The sequence below is a fragment of the Molossus molossus genome, unplaced genomic scaffold (genome assembly GCF_014108415.1).
Source record: "Molossus molossus isolate mMolMol1 unplaced genomic scaffold, mMolMol1.p scaffold_m16_p_3, whole genome shotgun sequence".
NCBI classification, from domain to species: Eukaryota; Metazoa; Chordata; class Mammalia; order Chiroptera; family Molossidae; genus Molossus; species Molossus molossus.
Window position 1 is genome coordinate 109,164,970 of NW_023425366.1, and position 19,797 is coordinate 109,184,766.

Below are 19,797 nucleotides of genomic sequence, written 5' to 3' on the forward strand. Positions count from 1 at the left end.
ACATAACTTATAATCCCTGACAGGAAGAACGTAACATTTGAAATCAGCAACCTGAAGTGCTCAAATAATAAATATTTGACTAAGGATAAAAGGTTCCATTAATCACATACTGAAATTAAGCTGCCTAAACCCCACCTGCTAAAGGTCTTGTTACCACGTGGGTTTTTTTTTTTTTTCTTTTGCCAAAGGAGGAACAGAGTTCAGGTAAACATCGAAATATAACAAGGGGGATAGAATAATTCTTCCCTTATAACTATAAACAAAGCAGAAAACACAAAATCTCAGTGGCTTCTCTTTTTTCAATTTTTCTTTGCATTTCTGCCAAGCAAGCATTTAAAAAGTTAGACAGTAGTTGTAAAAACCAGCTTATGAAACTTCATGTTAGTGAAAATAAACAAATGAAAGTCTACAGGACTTTATCTTCACAAGTACTTTCTCAGCTCTTTTTCATTCACGTCCTAACAGAACTGAGTCGTTGCACATTTCACGTAGGCACACAGCACAGAAGACACAGGGATTATACCAGGCTCCTCAAGAAGTAATTTGCTACATGCTCTTCTCTTAGGAAAGGCCAGCTTTTCTACCTTGTTCGTTGCTAATAAGATTAATTACACACATCTTCTGCCCCTTTTCTTCACCTTCTATCAGACATTTCCCCTTTTCAGCCCTCAATTTTTCTTTTAGACTGCATCTTTATAGATTCTTTGAAGTGTGAACGGGGAAGAGGCCATTGGACGAGTCCGGAGGCCTTAGCTCTCCCACGAATGTGCCATGTGGCTGAGGGCAAGTCAATCCCCATTTGTGGGGTTCAGTTTCCCACTCAGAGTGAGCAGTTGAACTCCCAGATTCTGACATTTTGTTTGCAAATAGCATACTATTTTATTCTCAGGCAACAAAGAACAGACAAGCTATCTACAAAGTTGATCAACAGAAAAGTATGAAAAATGCACCAGCCTATGATTATTTTACCAGCTTCATTTAATCTCTTCATCCTGCATCATTTCTGATAGACTTCCTTCATTTATCTATACTCTGAAAGGCTGCATTAGTTAAGCTGCTAGAGAAATTTCTTTTGGCTCTGTGTTTGGTTCAGACTGTGTTCAGGATATTAATTTTGCTGTTTATTTCCCCTCAGATAATTGGAGCCAGAACACTATATTCTTTGGAAGGCATCGTGTACTCATCTGATATTTCTGAAGACTGTTCATTCGATATTTCTTGAAACTCAAGAAAACTCGGTACAATAATTCTTCAAATACTTTAGTTTTATGTGAATGTAACTCAGAGTCATTTCTCAAAATGTATAAGAAAGACATTTTAGAAGATTGAAATTTCATAGCTGAGTCACAATTATATTAATTTGGGAGGGAAGTTAGAATATTATAAATGTCCTAGACTTGTCAGAATGAGCACCCCATAGGCTACAAACCAATGCGTAGAGAATACGGAACATAACAGCAGAGCAGCAAGTAAAGAGAACGAACACAAGTTGTCCCCTGGATTCGCTGTTATGCTGCAATGGATGTCCTTCCTATGCAGACTTCCCAGAGTCATCAGAAAGCAAAATAAAGTTTCATAAACGTTACCAACATAACAACAGAATGTTAAAGATAAGGAAACGCACATAACACAGGACTTGTACAGTTTCTGTGTTAAGTCCTAAAGAACTGTGAACTTGAAGGCTTTAAGATACAGTTCGTACTCTTTACGACTTGCCTGAGAGGTTTCCCGGGTCTACTCGCCCTGTAAATCTCCAGCTGACGAACGAATGTTAGCTCTGCATCATACAGAACCACGTATCTTGGCTCTACTTCGTGGAGTACCCTTGTCAGAGCGTAGGGGTCGCTACAGCCCAGAAGTGGATGGATGATAGTGAGGGGGTCTTTCAGAATTCCATAAGCAGCATCGGATGACAAGTTTAAATCAAACTCCTCGTGCTTAATTTCTTCTAAGCCGCTTTCTGGGCTACCGGATAAGTCTCTAGGATATCCTTCATTGCCATCCTCTTCCTCTTCAAGTTCTTCAGATTTCCCCATCATTTGAGTTAATGTCAACTTTCGTTTTTTCTTTTTGAGAGTCCTTTCTTTGGTAGAAGCTCTTTCTTTGTTTTGGGGGTCTTTGGGTCTTTTGTTAGATTTCGTAATTCTCATTGAGCCATCCTCCTTTCTGAAGTTCATCCACACTTCTTCAGCTTTGCTATCCTTCTCAAAAGCTTTCCTGTAGAGTCTCAGCAAAAAGGCCTCTGCTCCGATAGCAATGTACTCTCGCAGCTGGGAACATGTTCGGTCATCGCTTGCACAAATGAGGACCTGACCTAAAATTAGAAAACAATGTTATGTTACCAATCCCCATGTGCCCCCTCACCTCTTCCCTCACAAGGAAGGCACGTTTTATCTCTTGGTGCTAAAGAGACAACATTTACAATTTGTTTAAAAAGGGTATTAGATGCAGGATTACATAAAGCTATTAGTGAAGTTGAAGCCAGGAATATTCAGTCGTATTAAAATATAGCCATGGTATAATGGAGGCTTTAAGGAAGCTCTTTTTAATTAATAATTTCCAGAGAATCGTGTACACCAAAATAAATTCCAGGTGGATTACAGAGTCAAATGTTAAATTATAAAAAAAGGAGACTATTCTTCATCTGTCCACTACAGATAATTTTTTAGGCTTAAAAGCAACAGAAGAAATAGCAGAGGAGATTGATATCTACAACTTAAGACTAACTCTATAATAAAAAACTGAGCATTAAAAAAAACTAAAGACAAAAAAATATGCAAAAATGATAAATGTTAATATATATATATATTTTTTGTACAGATAGAGTGGGAGGGAGAGGGAGGAAGAGAGAGAGAGGGAAACATCGATGTGAAAGGGACACATCGAGTGGCTGGCACCCGCACGACCAACCAGGGCTGGGGACAAACTGCAACCGAGGTACATGCCCTTAGTGGGAACCGAACCCGGGTCTCTCCGGACCGCAGGTGGATGCTCCAACCGCTGAGCCAAACCGGCCAGGGCGTAAATGTTAGTATTTTTACTACATAAAAAGCTGATACAAACTCAGGGCATAGCCTAAGTTGGCAAAGGAAATGAAGACAGTTCACAAAAGAGGAAATGCATTTGAGAAAATACTGAGCTTATCAAACATCAACATTTAATACAAGATAACCTTTTTCTCCAATCAAATTAATAAAATTTGTATGCATATACGTGCACACACACAGAAACAGACTCTCTAGTCATTGAGAGCTAAGTGAAAAAGAAGGAAACTCTTACTGCTGGAAGAAATGAAAGTTGGTAAAAATTTTCTGTAAATCAATGTGGTAATATGTCTTAAGAACTTTAAAAATTTTAATATCATTTGACTCATCAATTCTATATCCAGAAATTGTATCTATATATGACTTATGAAATAGAAAATATGAAAAAGAAAACCTGGAAGGAAATATGCCAAATTTGATAGTGGCTTCTAGACATAATTTTTTTCCTTCTCTTTTTTCTTTATATTTTTAACTTTTTCTAGGTGAGCATGTATGACTTTGGGGCTTAAACTATAGCACCATAAATTCTGGGATAATATCAAACAGCATAGTTATTAATATAAGGATTATGTGGTTGCCTTTATTGCTTTGTAGGATTTCAAAGGCTCAATAGGTACTTTAAAAATCTAGTTTCCTGCCCTGGCCGGTTTTGCTCAGTAGTTAGAGCAATGGCCCGCAAACCAGAGAGGCCTGGGTTTGGTTCCCGCTAAGGGCATGTACCTAGGTTGCAGTTTGTCCCCGGCCCCAGTTGGGGTCATGTGGGTGGCAGCCATTCAATGTGTCTCTCTTAAGTCAATGTTCCTCTCTCTCTCTCTCTCTCTCTCCCTCTTCCCCCCTCTCTCCCTCCTGCTCTATCTGAAGATGAATGCAACAATGTCCTTGGGTGAGGATAAAAGTAAAAATAAAATAAAAAATAAAAATTTAGTTTCCTGCCCTGGCTGGTGTTCAGCAGTTGGGCGTCGACCCAGCACCAAGAGGTCACTGGTTCGATTCAGGTCAGGGCACATGCCCAGGTTATAGGGCCTGATCCCTCATGGGGGGCATGCAGGAGGCGGCCAGTTGATGTTCCATGTTTCTATTTCTCTCTCCCTCTCCTTTCCTCTCTCTCTAAAATCAATAAAGAAAAAAAATTTTTTTTTAATCTAGTTTCCTTTTATTTTCTATTGTTTTATTTTTCAACTTGGTTCAGGTTTAGTCTATGTTAATCTAGTATACTCAAGTTTGAAGAGAGTAGCCCTAAAAGTTGGAATTTTTGTAGGCTAGGTCAGTGTCACTCCATATAATTGTGTAGGCTTCTTTGGAAAGATACTTGCTGAGAAAATAAAACATAAGACCCTTTAGCTTTCTCCTTGGGGATTCCAAATTTCAAGCCTGGTAAATTTATATGTGAAGATTAGCTGTACCTTTAAATAGAATTCCCGAGAACCGAACCAGTAAAAGAACCTGCTCTCATGAATATACAATGATTTAACCTAGAGAAAGTCATACCAAACGAGCAGAGAGGGGGTTGCTGCTAGGATTTCAGTGTTCGTTTGGCATTTATTCTTCTACATTTTATAAACAAAATAGTAAGCTATTTTTAAAGAGCTAAACAAAAAGATTCATTTGCTTGATTTTGAAAGCATATGTCATCATCTCCTTTTTTCCTACCTGGACCACCAAGGGCTTCACTCTCCGAATTTTCTGCCTCAATTTCTTTTAGTACTTCGGTCAGCGCTTCCCACTTTGGGTTGCTTTCTAGGACCAGTTCCTTTTTTGTTTCTGTATAGAAATAAAAGATAAGCTCATTTTATGTGATAATATTTACCCATGAAATATTCCAAAGACTTTCAAGACAACAGACAACACAAGCACCATTCCATAAGCCCATTCCTTTGAGCTTCCTCCATAATGCCAGAATCAGCTGCCTTGAAAAAGGTCTCCTTGTGGTTTAAATCAAAGACACTTCAAACCAACATTAATACAGGTTTCATAATGCCTTGAAAGAAAGCAATATTCATGGTCACTAATAAGAGATAATCCCGTGTGAGTTGTTAATTGTGATGTTATATACGACCTTCATACAAAATAATCAGTAGAAAGTAACGTATTTATTGTTTCCAAAATCCCCATGACTTTCACAATCCTGAACACAGAACAGAAGTAGACAACAGTCAAACTTTTATTTCACATCACTAATACATATATTTAAGTTTTAAAATAGGCCTTTGAACTAGAAAGAAAGTAAGTAAGCATTATCCTATCCCTTAAGAAACCAATGATATATTTATTGTTGAGTTGTATGAGTTCTTAACATATTTTGGATATTAGCCCCTTTTCAAAGATATCATTTGCAAATATCTTCTCCCATTCAGCTGGTTGTCTTTATGCTCTGTTGATGGTTTCTTCTGCTGTGCAGAAGCTTTTTAGTTTGATATAGTTTGAGAGTATCATGCTAAGTAAAATAATTCAGATGGAAAAGGACAAGAATCCTATAATTTCACTCATTTGTGGGATATAAAACAGAAAGCAACAAATGAACAAACAAAACAAACAAGATTAGACACAGATAACAGTATAGTGGTTATCAGAGGGGAAGAGGAGTCGGGGGAGAAGAGGATTAAGGGGGTCAAATATATGGTGATGAAATGAGTCTAAACTTTGGGTGGTGAGCACACAATGCAGTATACAGATGATGTATTGTGGAATTATACACCTGAAACTTATATACTATTGTTAACCAATGTTACCCCGATAAGTTTAATGGGAAAAAACCACACAAAACAAAAACCAATGATATTTGTTATACCTGGTAGATATGTATTGGAATAAAATCTGTATTTTTTTTTTTTCATTCTAGTATATTTACGTTCTCTAAAAACTAAAGGGATGTTAAAAGGTTGCACTAAGACTTTAAGTGCCCCAACTTGTAATTACTCTGAAGTTAAAAAAAAAATCCATAGTTCTTATGGAATGGTAAGAATGCACTTGATTGATACTTGGCATTTGTTATTTGGAGTTCCCTGGTAATGGATCCTAAGACTTGCCACGGTGAATACTTTTAACATACATTACATATGTTACATATAACCTATATGGCCAACAATGATTTAAAATTATAGTGTAACGTGATAAACAATTCCACACAAAATACTTAAATAAAAGACACATTTAAAGACTTAAGCCTACAAGATACCTTGTTCTTCTTTAATCTCCACTTTTTCAGTCATCTTGCCTTTTTTACTCATTTTGGCATCTGGAACACGATAAACCCTTGCTCGAGCATTTACAAACATTGAGGTGCTGGAGTCAAGAAATAACCAACCTAATATAAAGAGTTAAAAAAACAACAAAAAAAACACCTTCAATTTACAGTTAATTTAAAAGACTCTCTGATGGTCACATGACCTATATATACACCTGGCTGCCATCTTGTTCTCTGAACCACACTTTCCCTTTTACCGTGGCCTCTGTCATGGTTTGGTTAGACCAGTGATTTTCAGAGTACGGCCTACAGGCTCCTGAGGGTCCCCAACATATTTTCAGGGGGTCTATTTTCATAACAATACAACTATTCTCATAATAACACTAACTGATTATCTGACTTTTCACACTGTGATTTCCTGTGATGGTGCAAAAGCATTAGTGGGTAACACGGCTGGTGCCTGAGCACGATCAAGGCAGGGGGACCAGTGTACCAGCAGCCAGTGTATTCTTCATGTCAATGCATTTGCAGCTTATCACTCAACAATGTCCCTGATGAAGCAGCAAAATTGGGTAATCCTATTAAAGCTTGGCCTTAGGGGCCCATGGACCACACTGGCCTAGCCAAACAGGGAGAGAAGCCGCAATAGTGGGTGAAGGATGTAACTGATAGGAAAGCAAGACAGTGGCTAGTCATATGTGTGTTTCCTTACAAATCTCTCATCTTTGGCCATCAGATTCTAGCTGATGAAACCCCACACGACCTTACTGTTTCTGCAGGAAAAATGAATTTTAAATTCTTGTTTTTTTCAATCCTCACCTGAGGACTTTTTTTTTTATCCTCACTCGAGGACATTTTCTCGTTTTTTTGTTCAGATAGAGTGGGAGGGAGAGAGAGAAAGAGAGAGAGAGAGAGAGAGACATCGACGTGAAAGGCACACATCGAGTGGTTGCTACCCATACGACCCAACCAGGGCCGGGGACAAACTGCAACTGAGGTACGTGCCCTTAGTGGGAACCAAACCCGGGTCTCTCTGGACCGCAGGCCGATGCTCTAATTGCTGAGCCAAACCGGCCAGGGCTTTTTTTCATTTATCTTGAGAGAGAGAGGAGGGAGGGAGGAAGAGAAACATCGACGTGTGAGAGACACATCAAGTGACTGCCACCTACACAACCCCAATCAGGTCCAGGGACAAACTGCAACCGAGGTACATGCCCTTGGCGAGAACTGAACCCGGGCCTCTCTGGACTGTGGGCCTACGCTCCAACCGCTGAGCCAAACCGGCCAGGGCTGAATTTTAAATTCTTAACAACTAAACTTCCAGAATGCAAGCTATTTCTAGGTTGGGGACTGCCCGTATTATACAGTCTTTTCTAGAAATAAAATTGCCCAGAATGGATATGAATATTTATTATTGCACAGAACAGAAGTTAAGTAGGTGGAAACATTAGCTATCAATAAAACCTATATCCTTGTGCTAGGAACATATAATGTAATTTGAAACCTTCGTATACCATGTAGGTGAATATAGCACTTCCCACACCTGAACAAAACCTCAACAAAACCCAGAACTATATTCAAATCAGCTCCTAGGATAATATTCATATTTTTATCTCCCACCTGAATTTTGACCAAAAGCCTTCTCGGTTGCTCTTAGAGATTCCAGAAGATTAAGGAATGTGATACAATCATACTGAGAGAGATACTGCAGTAAAGTTCGTAGTATCTTCAAATCTTGAACCAAGGATTTAGTCTTGGCTCCAAGCTGGTGCCACAAAGGATCTAAATAATGGCGGATTGTCTAAAACAAGAATAAAATTTAGTGTTGCTAAAATATGTTCAAGATAGTTATTTTGAAATACAGATTATACTTTCAACATACATCATCCTTTATAAACCTAAAAAATAGTTAAAATGATAAATTTTGTGTTATGTATATTTTATCACAATAAAAAATATCCAAAATATTATCTTTGAAGGAGTTGGACAGAAAATTTCAGTTCATGAGATTCTAAAAATGTTTAATTTTTCAAATACAATGCAGAGTGTCTTATCAGCAGAATCTTTATGATCAGATAGAGTCAATTCATAATTATCCACATTTACATGACTAGTCAGAAGAGAAAAGGCATGATAAACATCAGATAATCAATGTTTTCTTTTTTAGAAAGAGTCAAAGCATGTAGCTCATACATTTGATTTCTGCCTCTCCAGGATTGGATAAAGTTGTGGGATCCAGTTGGACAATGGAGCAGAGGGCATAAACCAGGGAAACTACATGGTATTAAATTAAATAACAATGTACCTTAATTTGTTGGTGTAAAAGATGTTAGTTGTTTTTTTTTAAAATGTGAATCATGGTTGAGAAAATACTGTTAAATTACCATTTGACTTGCTAAACTGACTAAATTGTTAAATTAACAAGCTGACTAAATTTGGGTATTTTTAAAAATATATTTTTATTGATTTTTAATAGAGAGGATGGGGGAGAGAGATAGAAATATCAGTGTGAGAGAGAAATATCTAAAGCCTGCCTCCTACATGCCCCCTACTGGGGAGCGAGTCCTAAGTCCAGGTACTTGCCCTGATCCAGAATCAAATCAGGACTGCTCGGTCCATGGGAAGACAATGAGCTCAGTCCACTGCTCAGTCCATGGGACAACGCTCAATCCACTGAGCCACACTGGCCAGGCTAAATCTGCATATTTTTTAAGATCCTAAAAAGCTGCCTAAAACACACAACACCTTTATGTACTGTGAATACAATGTAGATATCTACACATTCACAGCTATTATATATGAACATTTCCTTCACAGATTGATCCTGTATCTTAAAAGGATAATACTGGTAGCATGATATGGAAGCAGTATCACTATATGGCATCTTATCTAACAAATTTAATGCTGCGTAAATATAATATTTGGATGACCTATAATTTATTGTCCAAACCAGGACTTTTGTAAACATGAAATAATAGTTCATTAAGATACCATTAATAGTTATTTCATGATAAGGCAGATACTGGGACTGTTCTAGATAAACTGGGACATATAACTACCTGTCTCTTTTGTAAAATCATCTACAAAAGTTAAATTTTCTAACAAGATGCAAGTTATACCTATATTTAGATTTGGTTACTAAAACAATACTTTGACTTTTACTAGCCAGGGGAAATTAAACATAGATTTAGTGCAAAACATATTAGACTATGTCTTATTTTTCTAGGGATATAGACATTCTATTAAAAGAATGTGAACAGGTGTGTGTATGTATGTGTGTTTGTGTGTGTGTGTGTATGTGTATGTGTGTGGTTTCACCATACACTAAATGATAATAAGCTTTACTTTAATAATAGAGGAAATTCATTTTATGAATCATAAAATTAGTTTTATGTATCACTATATCACAGTAAAATAAATTATTTTTTTGGAAGAATCAAAGAAATGAAGAATTAAATTTTTCCTTTTTTTATAACTACTTTGTATTATTTCCAGTGACAAAGAGGTTGATTTAAAGTTTTAAAGAAAGTAACTTAGTCTACTAAAATATGAAAAAAAAGTTGCCTGGACTACTTAAAACGTAAGCATTTTATGGATTTACAATTCAGTTTTAGACATTTACCTATCTGTATTAAGATTAATCTATGATAAAAAAATTAGAATAAAAATTCCTTAAAATCTTATTTTCTCAGTTTAGAATATAATTTTAAGGCAATAAATGTCACATTCCTCAGTAATGAAAACTCATCCAAATTATTTTTTCTCTAAACAAGAGATGACACACTTTGAAGCATTCTTATGTTAAACTCTTCTACCTGTAGATATCCAAATGTTGTCATTTAAGAGCAAAGGTTATTTATGCTCCTCTTAATTATATTTAAATAAGAGATTATCAATGCAGAATCAGAATTGTGCTTGCGTGCCAATTCACATATTTTACTACAAATGATTACTTTCCAGTAAACCAAAGAAGCTATACTTTAAATCACCTCCAATTTAATTATAAACAACAGCAAATTCCTATTAAGAACACTGAAAATATTAAAATCACTTGCATTCTTTAAAATTATAACATAACAAACTGTGTTTAAAAAGGGAAAAGAAATAGAGTACCTTGTCAAAGGGTTTTCCAATAGCATTCTCTAACGATAAATCTTCGACTTCCAGCGACGGGTTATGGCATTTTAGTTCCTTTAGACACGCATTTAAAATGTCCAGTATAGCAGTCTGTATGGCAAGCATGGCTGGTGTCATAGAAACATGAATTTCTACCACTTCAGGTTTGTGCTGCTCTAAAAATGAGTTAACTGCTACATGGAACCTAAAGAGATAAATATTTTTCAAATATTTTCTAGAGTTTCAACAGGTACATTTTTGTTTTTTTGGTAAATGCAATTAAGGAACAAATGTAACAGAAAGTAAAATGATAATGTTTTCAGAAATACTTTTACCTCCATGAATGGCAATTATTCAAATAGGGCAGGGGTCAGCAAATTATGGTCTGGGCTAAGTTTATTTTGATAGTCTTATTGGAACACTGCCATGCCTACTCTTCCTATGCTGCCAATGGCTGCCTTCATGCTAGGACAGCAGAGTTGAGTAACTAACAGACCACATAGCCTGCAAAGCCTAATCTTTCCAGTCTGGCCCCTTCCAGCAAAAATTTGTTGATCCCCAAAACAAGGTATAATCAAGAAATAAAAAAAAGACAACTACTCTTAAATACCATATAGTATACCCAAAATATCTATTAGCATGGGTTGCAAAATGTTTGAAAATTGAAACCTGTTTTTCCTAGAAATTTACAGAAACTCTTCAAAATCTTTGGGCATTACTTCCCTGATGGGTAATTTTCAAAGTAGAAGAGGGAATTTTAGCCAATAAATCTGTAGTTCACCTACAGCTGCTCTGTATGTGAGTCTCTAGATAGATCTCTGGGGGTTTTACTAAGTGGACGAGAAAGGATAATGTGGATGCATTTGGATGGATTTGATGGGCTACCAGAAAAACAACTATCAAATCTCTTTCTCTTTTAGTCCTGGCCGGTTTGGCTCAGTGATTAGAGCAATGGCCTGTGGCCCAAAGGGTCTCAGGTTCGATTCCAAGTCAAAGGCACATGCCTGGGTTGTGGTTTGATCCCTGGCCCCAGTCATGGCCCTGTGAGGAGGCGGCCAATCGATGTGTCTCTCTCACATCAATGTTTCGCGCTCTCTCTCTCCCTCCCTCCTTCCCTTCCACTCTATTTAAGAATTAATGGAAAAATATCCCCTGGTGAGGATATCACAAATGTGGTGACCATACAGTATTTATATTTAGATGGACTTGTTATGAACCTGACTAGCATGCATCAAGTCCAAATGCAGTATATTTGACATTACATTAAAGTGCAAAATTAAATGACAGCAGATTCTCTTAGAAATTGATCACATAATGCTATTTACCTTGGCCACAGATACAGCTTCTTAACAAAAAGATTTCTCATCACTCTTTCCACATGACAGAAACCAGTATCAAAGGCAACAGCGTTGTCTGTGAAAGCTTTAATAAAACCACGTTTATTTTTCTGGCGAAAGAGGCGCAAGATGAACGCTTCTTGACAAGACTCGATTATTCTGTGAGCTCTATACACCAAGATGCCTGAGGGAGGAAATTATAATTTCAGTTACAGAATAGACATGTAATTTTCAGGCTTACTCTCATTCACTTGTTCATCGCACTTTTTTTGAGTGCCTACTAGAGCATGGGCAAGCACTGTTCTAGGCGGGGGATATAGCTTCAAAGAAAACACGTAGTCCTTACGTCACTTACATTAACAATATAAATAAGTAAAATATTCAGTAGGTTATAAGGTGATAAGAGCTGAGGAGAAAAAATAAATCAGAGGAAGAGAGGTGGTTTGCAATCAGAGGCGTGAAGGGTGGTGGTTTGCAATGTTAGATAGGGTGGCCTCACTGAGGTTATGAGTAAAGGCTGGACAGAGATGAGGTGAGCCTTGTGGACCATGTGGACCAAGAGAGTTCCAGGCAGAGGAAATGATATGAGCAAAGGCCCTGGGGTGGCACAGTGTCTGGCCTAGTGGAGGAAGAATTTCTGAAAGCTAAGTTAGCCGATAATTCTCCTTTCACACATGATTTAGATGTGGACTACACAAAATCACTGCATTTTAGAAGTTTGCGCAATATCTGCATCACCTCTTAGAATAATTCAATTTTAAGAATCAGAATATTCAATTGAGAGGTAAATTAGTCCATTTAAAATAAAAACCTTTAATAAGTATGTTTAATACATGTGTTTTTTTGATGTGGGTGTGGTGATGACACCTCTGAATCACAAAAATAAGGACAATTATACAGTCAGCTCTTGTTTATCGTGGTTAATCAGTTCCAGACTCTACTGCGATAAATGAATTTCCGCCAAGTAGGATTCTTTATTTATATACTACATGTTTCTTTATTTATAGAACAAGTACTGGACCACATGGTCTTTTGGATATATATAGAATTTTAATGTAGTTTGATTACGGATAAATTAGGGAGAGACATGAGATGACATATAAGAGTACACAGACATCATTTCTGCATCAAAAACTCAATTATTCTATGATAATTCTCATTCTTTTAGATGTACATCAAGCCAGTTACTTATATATATTTGCTATAAATGTATTTGCTGTCATCACTTCTAGTAGTTCAATAAACTCAGTTCAGATTCTACTATTTTAGTGTTTAAATTCTGGATCAAGGTGGATGGAGCTAACATTTATTCTACCTAAACAAAGTGCTTTTCAAATATGGTAAAAATTAATAGCATTATTTAGGAATTTGTAGACAAAGGATTTTCAATCACCCCAGTATAAGTGCATAACCAATTTACTGCTCAGAAGAGATTCTGTACCTAGTAGGTGGGTGTTTCCAAGTTACTCTTCTGGGCCACAGTTGGCCTGGATTGAAATATCACATAAAATTAAAAATAATAGAAGTAACTTCTAAAGAAAAGATGAACCTCAGTTTAAGAAAATGTGCTCCAAAAGGTTGTCATTGTTTTGGAACCCAGAAGGAGGAAGGAGAAAAAAACTAATATTATATCCAAGGCTCCGAGGATAGGTATTTTTATAGAGTTTTATTATTTAATCCTCACAATAATTCTATGGGGTAGGCATTATTATGAAACCAGGAAAGGGAAGCAACTTAATCAAGATCATCCAACAAATAATGGGAGACCAGAAGTTCCAAATCATGTGTGTCTGGGAACAAAGCCTGGTTTTTCTTACCAAGTGACACCACCTGAGAGCCCCCTATTTAAACAAAAAATAAAAATAAAAACAACATAAGGTCAAATTTCTGGGGCAATTCTAGTCCCACAAAAGTCTACTGAAATTTTTTTTTTTTTTTATCCTCACCTGAGGATATTTTTCCATTTTTTGTACAGATAGAGTGGGAGGGAGAGAGAGGAAGGGAGAGAGAGAGAGAAACATCGATGTGAAGGGACACATCGAGTGGCTGCCACCCGCACGACCAACCAAGGCCGGGGACAAACTGCAACTGAAGTACGTGCCCTTAGCGGGAACCAAACCCGGGTCTCTCTGGACCGCAGGCCGACGCTCTAACCGCTGAGCCAAACTGGCCAGGGCTCTACTGAAATTTTTTATGCTCCCATAACATTTGTATCTCATCTCATATTGTACTGTAAATAGTTTACATCAGTCTCCTCCCACTAAACTGCTTGAGGACAGGAACATCATAACACACAGTAATTATAAAATGCTTACTATGTGCCGTGCGCAATGCTAAGAATTTTACATAGTTTATCTCATTTCACCCTGACAATAATCCTAGCAGGAAGATAGTATTACTGTCCCCAATTTACAGATGAGTTAACTGAGTCATACAGAAAGTAACCATTAATTAGAAACTACCTATAAGCTCTATTTTGGACATTTATTCGATTCAGGTTGCTCTCTGCCTAAGTAGATTGAACTATTATTGAAAGAGCAATACTGACATCTAGTGGTAGTTTCAATATATATTTTTTTCATTTTATCTACTTAAACTACTTAAAAGGAGCAAACAGTAAAAGGCTTTATGATGTGTCAAGATTTCTGGTAATTAAAAGCCAATACATCTTTTGTCTATTATTTATTAGGTATTTACTATGTACCAGGTAATTAAGAAGAGAGAAAACAGGGGTTCATGAAAAAAATTAATAAAAAATTATGTAACTAGCTTGTAAGCAGTGGCATTACCACTCAAAGCCAGGTGATTCTGACTGCATGGTCTGTGCCATGGCTTATAACAATTATAAATGTTATATAACAAAACTTCTTCTCAGTCAGTTCACCATATAAAGAATTCATTCATATGTTTCTTTATTAAATATTGTTTGAGGGTCTCCTAGGTTCAGGGTACTATGACAGATAAAGGGGAAGAGCCATTATGAATTTCCCAAGTCTCTCTGCTCCCCAGAAGTTCACTACAGATCACAATACAACCATGTATCATTCATCCAACAAGTATGTGTTTAGTACTATGTACCAGATACTTGTAGCTTGGGATGAACAAACTGTTCCTTGTGTCTACAAAGCTTGTTATCTCATGAGCAAGACAGACAAATAAATAGGCAAACATTTTATGGTGTTCTGAGAGCTATGAGAAGCACAGGGTAACCTGAGGGTGCAGAGGTAGAGCCTCTAAATTAGTTTTGGAGAAATCAGAAAAGGTTTCCAGAAGAGCAAATAATAATAATAATAATTCCATTTCTATATTAATTCTAGCTAAAACTGAACCATTCTTCTCAAAATAATCAAGCAACTATTTGGTTAAACTCATACCATGGGAAGAATACTCTTTAAAGAGGAAAAGCAACTATTTTAGGAAATATACTAAGAGTATTTATACACATTTCAAGTCTGATTAGGTTCTAAAAGCAAATGCCACCCAATTACCATGTATTTACAGAATATGAGCTTAGAAAACAAGGAAAAGTCAATTTTATATTTATTTACTTATTCAGGCCACAAATATTTACTGAGCATCAATGTGTCAGATACTGTGCTAATGGCTGAATGGACAATGTTGAGCAACTACATCCAGTGCCACTTACAAGAAGGTTCTAGTTTAGAGTTTAGCAGAAGGGGACAGACAAAAAGGGGGGGGGGGCAAATTTATATATGACGAGGGTTCAAATTCTTACCGGTAATTAAATCTGAAGGTATTTTATCAGTCAAGAAATCAACCACAAGTATTCGACTTGTCGCAAATATCACACCTCCTTGTGTGTAAACCTCATAGCGACTGTTGCTTGCGATTTCATTGGTTACACGGCGAGGGAGGTGTTCCACTCCTTCTATCTTCAGCTGATTGATAAAATACTCCTAGATCAAATGAAACCTGATTAGTAGGCTATTTAATACAGGGGGCAGTTTAGTTTTTGTATTTAACACAGGTTGCAGGTATTTGTATTTAAAATGACATGCTGCCTTTCTCAGAGAGAACGAACTTAATAATGAATACACACACTAAGTTACTACTTTATGTTGATCAAGCAGCCAGTCTCCATTTAACTAGGGCTTTCTTGTTTCTGTTTTGTTTTTGGGTTTACACTAAGGAATCATTGCACTTGTTATTAGCATTTGAGCAACAATACAAAAGGCTTTGAAACCTTGGGTTAAAAGACTTCTGCTACCTGGAAAATACTTCCCACCAAAGCCAGGTTTGTACTGCTTGAGAAGATATCCAGGGGATCCTTTTCCCAGGCAATGTAGACTATTAGTTCTTTCAAGATCCACCCTAGAGGGAATGTCATCTTGTCAATGTGGCCCGTGGCCCTTACACCTTCAGTTCAATACTACTTTACTGGGGTGGGGGTGTTGTGCTAAGCCTATGTCAAGCACTGGACATACCTACATGAATGGAACAAAACCCCTGTCCTCAAGGAGACTGTGGCCACTTTTCTCAGCTGACATTTTCCTTCTGGCCACCTGCTCTACCTCCAGGCTCATCAGACTTGTCAGACTTGTCAGGCTGTCACCTCTCGACACCCCCGCACAGGTGTACCCCCCTCCTCCACCCAGGTACCCTCCCCAATATCCTCAGCTTCCAGCTCCCTTCCCTTCTGATGCTGTGCCCCACTTCCACAGCTCTGGTGAACTCTCTTACTCTCTCCTCTTCCCTACAAGGTTCTCCTCAGCTTCAGCATCTTTCACGTCTCCCCATCATCCTCAGAGGGTCCTCCATCCCCATCCCCCCTTTCATGGATCCCACTCCTGTGACCCCAGCAAGCCCTCTAAATATCCAACTTTGACTCCCTCGTTATTGCTATCCTCCTCCAGCCATCCCTGACTCCTTCAGGGGCCTCCCATGCTTCTCTCCGCCCCATCCTCATCAAAGGGCTCTCCTACTCCTCTCAGAGCCCCTCCATCGCGCTCACTGTCCTTGGCCAGGGACCCGCATCTTCCTCGGGACCCCCCCATCCCTCTCAGTGTCCTCGCGCCCCTGTCAGGGACCTGCAGCCCCCTGTCAGACACCTGCATCTGCCTCGGGGACCCCCCACCCAACGCCTTCCCACCCGCGTCAGGGACCTGCACCGCCCTCATAGGCCTCGCCTCGGCGCCGGGGCCTGCATCCGCTCTGGAGGCCCCCAACGCTCTCGGGGTCCCCTGAGCCCCGCGCCGGCGGCCGCACCTCCTCGGCCGGCTGCGTGTTGAGCACCAGCACCAGGCAGGCCGGGTGGCAGTGCAGCCGGAGGAAGTGGTAGAGGAGCCTGTCGGCGCCCAGCCCGCGGGCGCACACTACCAGCCCGTCCGTATCGAGGAGTTCCAGCACCAGCTGCCGCTCGTATTCCAGCAGTGGCGCCATAGCCGTCAGTCGAGCCGACAGTCGCGGCTCCATGGGCGCCCTTCCGGGCCGCGGCCGAACGCAGACGAAGAGAGCCGAGCCCGAGAGGACGAGCGTCAGCCGAGCTCCGCCGAAGAGAAGCCGAAGCCGAGACGAGTGTCTCCCGAAGGGAGCCGAAGAGAACCGAGCCCGAGAAGCCGAGCGCTGGCCGAAGAGAAACCGAGGCGAGACGAGAGTCTTCCGAACGTAGCCGAAGAGAACCGAGTCCGAGAACGCGAGCGCTGGCCGAACTCTGTCGAAGAAGAGCCGAATGGAGCCGAAGATTCGTAAAGTCACTGGGAGGAGCTAGTGCTCCCGACAGGTGTCCCCTACATGCCTCAGGCTCCACCCTAGAGCCGTCAGTCATTCCTTCTGGTCTGGTGCCTTGGATTTGAGAGTCCGGCGCCCTACACCAGAACCTAGAACACAAACTTCCAAAAAGTGGGAGAGGAGAATGAAATCCAAGGAGCATAGATCCCCGACCTTGACAATTGAAAAAGATAATCGTCAATCTTCCAAGTGTGCCTAAAACGAAAATGTTTTGAGTAAGCAGAATAGTTCACTAATTTTAGGGCTCTTGTTTCTCTCCGAGGTCGGAAGTCTCCAATACAATAAGGATTTAAAGTCTCAACCACGTGTTCCGCAGCAGCCCTGTCCTGCCTTCCACTAGACTAGAGGGACACCTTTGGTAGTATTTATTTGTTCTATATCTAGAAATGCTTGTTAATCTAATGAGTGGAATTGTTCTGTTTAGAAATCTCTTTTCCCCAACCTTCGTTGTTAGAAAACAGAAAATTAAGTAAGCGGGAAAAAAATCATTGGTTATTCTATTACCCTAGAAATAATCTCTGTAACATATAATCTGTACTTTTAGTATATATACTAATGTTTACAGTCTCTCACCACAGAGTTCTCTTTCTGATATGAGATAAGAAGTAACCCTGACTCAAACCCCAAGTTTGTCACTAACGTTTGGCAAACCTCTGAGTGGTGTTTAACATCCTTTCACAAAATCCTTTCATATGGTGAGACTTCTGTAATGAGAATCTAGGTCGCTAATACCAAGGAAAGACTCTCCCCCATTTACTGTGTGGTAAGGAAGGAAACTATTCAGTGCAAACAGCTCAACAGTGTTACAGCACACATGTGGAACAGCATCTGCGTTGAGGCCCCTCTCCACTCCTCCTGCTTCGCTCTGATGCACTCTGGATTATTGATATGTCTTTGGTGGTTCAACTCCAGCCAGAGAAACACAATCTCCAGCCACTTGTGGAAGGGAAAGTATGCTCTCTTGGCCAGAGGGGAGCTGACTTTTATAGAGCGAAATCTCTGCCCCTGGTCTTTGACTGGTCCATCCTTATGCAAATGAGGACTGCAAAGCCTCATAGTTTGGTCTAAAAGAAACTGTTCTGATTGGTCAGGATGGAGTCCTTCTGATTGGTCTGTGAAGGTGCTAATAATGATATAGCTGCATAACATTGATTTGACAGAGAAAGTCTCAGCCCTATTGGTTGAAATACGATTCCAGGAATTTCTTTATAAGGGTTGGCTCAGCCGGCAGGAACACGGTGCAGGCAGGCAGTTCAGTGCGGAAGGCAGGCCCCTTAGTACAGGCTTCTCCCTGAAGCACAGCTTGCGTGAGAGGACCTTGTTTAGAAACAGGCCCCTGTTTAGAAATAGCTGCTACTCTACCTTTTTAAATTTGAGCCCAGTGAACCACCTTCTAAGGTCGTCTTAGTAGGTATGTTCTTTCTCAGGGTTGACACTTTCCACCCCCCCTGCTCCAGTATTATAGACCATATTTCACGGAACATCTTTGCACATAAATTCATCCATGCCCCCGAGATACACTTTAGAAATAGATAATTACTGGGCTAAAGAGAAAACACATTCATAAAGCTTTTCATTACAGTCACAGTGCCACATCGCCCTCTAGTAAGCCTTAAATTTACATTCACATCAGTGATTTACAAGAGCATCTGTTTCCTCTCCCTCGTCATTGCTTAACCTAGTATTTTACTTATATGTTCTCAAGATTAAAACAGCATATAGTAATTCCTGAAGGCTGGTTAAATGGAAAGGGATGTTTGCAGACATTCTATATACAGCATTTTACTTTTTAAAATATTTTTTCTTTATTGGTTTTCGAGAGAGAGGAAGGGAGAGGGAGTGAGAGATAGAAACATCGATGAGAGAGAACATCAATTGGCCACCTTCTGCATGCCCCCCACTGGGGATCGGGCCCACAATCTGGGCATGTGTCCTAACCAGGAATCAAACCAGCAACCTCTTGGTGCATGGGTCAACGCTCAACCACTGAGCCACACTGGCTGGGCTACATACAGCATTTTCTATGAGACAGGTATCAATCTCTCCAGCTCCAAGTGAGAAAATGGAGGCTCAGGGAGAATATAACTGGAGCAAGACCACCAAGCTAGTTAGCATGTGTCTGAGATTTAGTTCCGGACATGGGAAGTAGGGACTCAACATATAGTTAGGAGATGCAGTTGGAGCGACAGTGCTGGCATTCAGACCTGATTCCTAAACTGTGATATGCAGAATAAGGACTCCCCAAATATGTCCCCATCACAATCCCTGGAACCTGTGATTATGTCCCTTATGTGGCCAATAGGACTTTGCAGATGTGATTAAGATAGAGATTTCAAGGCAGAGAGATTATTTTGGATTATCAAGATGG

At 39.4% G+C, this 19,797-nt stretch overlaps 1 protein-coding gene across 1 annotated transcript in view; it reads right to left on the bottom strand.

Annotated features, from left to right (window-relative positions):
• The window catches only part of ERCC4 (ERCC excision repair 4, endonuclease catalytic subunit), a 28,914-nt gene extending 11,794 nt beyond the window's left edge, over positions 1–17,120 (bottom strand). The window contains exons 1-8 of the mRNA XM_036280812.1: positions 16,908–17,120; positions 15,418–15,598; positions 11,670–11,865; positions 10,342–10,549; positions 7,849–8,029; positions 6,220–6,348; positions 4,695–4,805; positions 1,717–2,314 (exon numbers count right to left, since the gene is read on the bottom strand). Coding sequence (XP_036136705.1) covers positions 1,717–2,314; positions 4,695–4,805; positions 6,220–6,348; positions 7,849–8,029; positions 10,342–10,549; positions 11,670–11,865; positions 15,418–15,598; positions 16,908–17,114 — 1,811 coding nt within the window. The 5' untranslated portion in view covers positions 17,115–17,120. The remainder of the gene's footprint in view (positions 1–1,716; positions 2,315–4,694; positions 4,806–6,219; positions 6,349–7,848; positions 8,030–10,341; positions 10,550–11,669; positions 11,866–15,417; positions 15,599–16,907) is intronic.
• Positions 17,121–19,797: the final 2,677 nt, after the last annotated feature.